Source organism: Sphaeroforma arctica, assembly GCF_001186125.1.
Source record: "Sphaeroforma arctica JP610 unplaced genomic scaffold supercont1.96, whole genome shotgun sequence".
In the NCBI taxonomy this organism is placed as follows: Eukaryota; class Ichthyosporea; order Ichthyophonida; genus Sphaeroforma; species Sphaeroforma arctica.
This window is the reverse complement of record NW_014040462.1, coordinates 149,170-153,663: the sequence shown is the minus strand read 5'-3', so window position 1 is coordinate 153,663 and position 4,494 is coordinate 149,170. Positions and strand designations below refer to the sequence as shown.

At 46.3% G+C, this 4,494-nt stretch overlaps 1 protein-coding gene across 1 annotated transcript in view; it reads left to right on the top strand.

The window, feature by feature from the left end:
* SARC_02213 (hypothetical protein) overlaps positions 1 to 4,494 on the top strand; it is a gene marked incomplete at its 5' end in the record, with an annotated part of 8,344 nt that overhangs the window by 3,120 nt on the left and 730 nt on the right. The window contains 8 exons of the mRNA XM_014304067.1: positions 152 to 240; positions 587 to 790; positions 1,469 to 1,576; positions 1,860 to 2,072; positions 2,681 to 2,832; positions 3,273 to 3,425; positions 3,670 to 3,724; positions 4,124 to 4,246. Of these exons, the coding sequence (XP_014159542.1) occupies positions 152 to 240; positions 587 to 790; positions 1,469 to 1,576; positions 1,860 to 2,072; positions 2,681 to 2,832; positions 3,273 to 3,425; positions 3,670 to 3,724; positions 4,124 to 4,246 (1,097 nt within the window). The remainder of the gene's footprint in view (positions 1 to 151; positions 241 to 586; positions 791 to 1,468; positions 1,577 to 1,859; positions 2,073 to 2,680; positions 2,833 to 3,272; positions 3,426 to 3,669; positions 3,725 to 4,123; positions 4,247 to 4,494) is intronic.

Here is a 4,494-nt window from a genome sequence, read left to right as displayed (position 1 = left end):
ATACAAGTGGTGCAATATTGTGTGACATTCGTGTGAGTGAATGAGGAGGGCGAGTGACTGCTTAGCCAGATCCTCTCCTCACGTTACGAGTGAGCAATTAAGGGGGAATGTGTTTAGAACTAGATCAACCTCTTACTCTACGGGATGGCAGTAGCGTTACCTACCTATCCACCCAGCATTCCTGGTGACCACCTGCGCTTCAGGCAGATGGCGTGTGGTTTCTCTGTTTTGGCCGTGTCAGTGTGTAACTCAACGGTTGTATAGGGTGTACTATTTCGTGTTTCGCCACACACAACCCGACAGCGCTCCTTGTGCTGTTGTACCATTGTCTTATGAGTCTATAACGCCTCCCGTCAAGACACATCCATCGTTTCCACTGTCCTTGGATTTCACTCGTTTGAGACATGGTCTCGCTTCCCTATCAGCACGCACTCTAAACGTTCGGTACATATATGCGTATAGAGTACTTGATGACGCATGAATCACTCCTGCGTGACTCACCGATGACTCATCGATACCTCATGCGCGTCCATACACGGATATGTAATATACTCACGGCTGCCTTCTCTGTCTGTCCGCGCTATAGACGGTGAGCGATGATTGGAGCAGAAACGAAGAAATCGAACAGATCATCAAGCAGTATCCTGCGTGGCACAAGATGAAGGAGCAGTTCACCAGCAGCAACCTGCCGAAGGTGGGCGAGGGCTTTGACATCGATGGGGCTACCAACAAGAACCTGCATTTGAAGGTAGGTAGTGGTGTACACGGGGAGAACAACGTGCATAGGAGGGTAAGGCATATTGTATGGGGGTAAGTAATTTTTATGAGGGTAAGTAATATTGTATGAGGGTAAGTAATAATTATGAGGGTAAGTAATATTGTATGAGGGTGAGTAATATTTATGAGGGTAGGTAATATTGTATGAGGGTAAGTAATAATTATGAGGGTAAGTAATATTGTATGAGGGTATGTAATATTTTATGGGGGTAAGTATTATTGTATGAGGGTATGTATTAATTATGAGGGTAAGTAATATTGTATGAGGATGATGTGAGGGTAAGTAATAAACCCCTAAGAGGAGATGGACCTGCATATGAGGGTAAGTGATCGAGTACAAGGGGAGATGAACGTGCTTATAGGGTGAGTGATATTGTAGAGGGGGACAACGTGCGGATGGGGTGGTACTTGCATGCATACGAAGGTACGCGCGCGATAGAGAGGCAGAATAACGTGCTAGAACCTTGTGTGCGCGTATGTATGTGTAGTCATAGTGCTGAATGTCACGTACACACTTTCTAAAACTGCTATCGGCACGATCGTCTGAGTATATAGCTCGGTGAGATGCAGCTGCTACAGCTGCTAGTAGGAGCACACGTCAAGAGCTTGGCCAAACATTCGACATACGTTCGACACACGCCATTCTCTCACTCTCGCCTCCCCTTTGTCTGTCTTCATATTACATCAACAGCAATTCAAGGCTGAAAATGAACTGTTGAGTGCGATTGCCTTCCGCAGAACAAATATCATCACACACGTGGGGTCCTTCACAACACTGGCCTGCATGCACCAGAGTCTGGTATGTGTGTGTGCACGCGTATGTGGCTGTGGTTATCAGATTCACGTATGTGCGTGTGCACGCGTATGTGGTTATGGTTGTCAGCGTCTGGTTATGAGTGTTATTCGTATGTGCTGTGTGTATTGAAAGATGTCTGTCACTGTGGGGTGGTATCTGCACTGGACTATTATGGAATGCAAGTCTATATACCAAGTTTAAATGCAAGTCTATATACACAGATTTACCGCAAACAATCGCACAGGTTCACCCCTAACACACGCGCACGCACCGTATCTCTACACAGGAATGGCTCGCAAACAAAATTGGAGTCGACTCGCAGCAATCCAAACACCGACGCATGTCTGTGATTCCAACACGAGCAGTGCCACGGAAGAGCATTAAAGCACTTCAGGGCGACGGACAGGCCGAAGACTTCAAGCTACTGCAGACATACAAGGGGTTTCAGGATATATCTGACAGGTGTATGCTGGCGCTCAAGATGGAGGTCCGATGCCAGGTGATTATGTTCATATAGATATAATTATGTATGTTTATATATTTATATATATATATATATATATAATCAACTGAAGGTCGACGTGGAGGGACAGTTTGAGATGATGTCGGGCTAGTGGAGCGACAATGTATTCTATACGACAATCATATGAAAACCGACCAAGGAGGCCCTATGGAGTCGTATGTGTGAGCAACTGTCCTGCCACTCATTGTGTGACCTTATACCAACAGTATACAGTACAACCCTACATTGCCAGTATGCGTTATCACCTTCTAGTAGCCATGCACCCTATAACCTTATATCGTTCATGCACCGTATAGCCGTACAAGTCTCCACTTTAAGCCTCTGCCACAGTGCATGAGCATCACGGGCCCAATTAAGTCATCTCCATGACAATATAATAAGTGCACGCTTGAAATGCACAACTCACTACTCAGGAACATGAACGCAAACAGATGCGGGATGTAGCTTAACCATCAGACCCGCTCCGCTTCCAAGTACAACCCCATCTCTAATATACACGTATGTATCTATATGCGTGTATATTATATATATATATATATATATATATCACATTTACCTAAACCACCCCTTTCTCCATCATACAGGTATACTACTATCTGATTATCGTGCTGCAGAAGTCGGTCTACTTCCTGGATGAAGAGCCCGCTCAGCCCGACGCGAACGTCATGTTACTTAACGACTCGCTGGCCAACATAGAGGACGCAATTGAAAACTATCTGCCTGCCCATAAAGTCGAGTATGTCTTGTTTGCGCCGTTTGGTTATGGGTAGAGAGATCAGTCTGTAGAGACCGTAAACGGATTAGCTAGGCGCTTGCACTACTGAGGTGCTCGTTGGTTGCATGTTAACGTATATAGTCAACATTATTATATACTTTAACGAAACTCGGCGGGTCCAGTTCGACCTTTCAGTTCGGCACCAAATGCACTACGCACGCTCTACTTGATGCACTACGCACGCTCATGCACAGTATCAAAGACCTTACCTACTGATCACACCACAGTGACTATATCACGTGCCCATCCTTGGCTGGACTAAGCTATACCACTTGCCTTGGCTGGACTAAGCTATACCACTTGCCTTGGCTGGACTAAGCTATACCACTTGCCTAGGCTGTAGCCCTGCCACCCACACTCCTCTCTTCTCTCACGCAACGCAACGCAACACAACGCAACAGATTTGTGTTTGACCAAGTGGCAGAGCTCATGTGCTTTGTGCTGATGACGTATGTGGACCAAATCAAGAAGGTCAACTCTCGCGGGGTCAGTAAGATGTACCGAAACATCTTTGGTCTCAAGCAGAACTTGACCAACATCACCAATAAATACAGGTATGCGGGTGTTTGTATGGGTGGGGTGTAGCTGTTTCACCATTCGGTTTAAGCCATGCCATATCTTCATTCGGAGTGCTTCGATATGACTCGCCGTGCGTGTAGTCGTGCAGTGGACGAGAGTCACAAAGTACTCAGATCGCAATAGTGAGCGGTATCGCGCCGTATTGTCGTATTGTCGTATTGCCCAATATTAGGCCCTGGCGATCGATGTGTTTTTCACGGTTTTCACATTCACTTGCAGTGATGAATTCGTAAAGACCATCCGATACTACGAGCTCTTGAACCTCTCACCAAAGGTACGTGACTGCAGATCCCCTTGTATGCGACTGCAGATGTCCTAGCAACCTACGCCTCTGCGATGGGGCTGCCATTGCCTCATTTAGATTGAAGCCAGTGTGTTGCATTGCGGCTTTCTTCATTCGCCACCTGCGCGTTGATATCATGACTATTTCTGTGTCCATATTTTAACGCGTTCCCCGACCCCAAAAGATGTATTGTGAGTATACGATAACGTGCGTACAAATCTGCAGCATGTGACATCAGGACGTTATTATACAATACACGCAACACATTTCAACCGATAAAGCATACACTCGCCACTACACACAGCAGATCCCCCACATGCCAACACGCACACCACCCGCGCAAACCCACAAGCTTATCTTCAAGCATCACAACCTGTCCAATCCACTCAGGAAATCGTTGACCAGGAAACGCGCGACAAGACACCCGAGTTTACACTGGAGGAGTTTATGCGACTGTTCTACGTGATTCACCAGTCCAGTCCGGCCACGGAAGCGTCCACTATAAATGAGCAGGTGCGTAGCATTATGGGCTCTTGTTGACCTCATTCAGTAGCTACTGTAGTCTGGTTCGCAAAGATGGTGATCTGTACCGAACTATCATAAGCAAACCACCCCTGGCCGTGAAGTAGACTAACCAGTTAATATTGTTTCTGATCGTCGTCTGGCAGTCACATAAATGAGACTAAGTCATAGCCCAACACCCATACATAGTACTAGTACTCTCTACTTCTCCATACCATTCTATGCTTCTCATGAACACG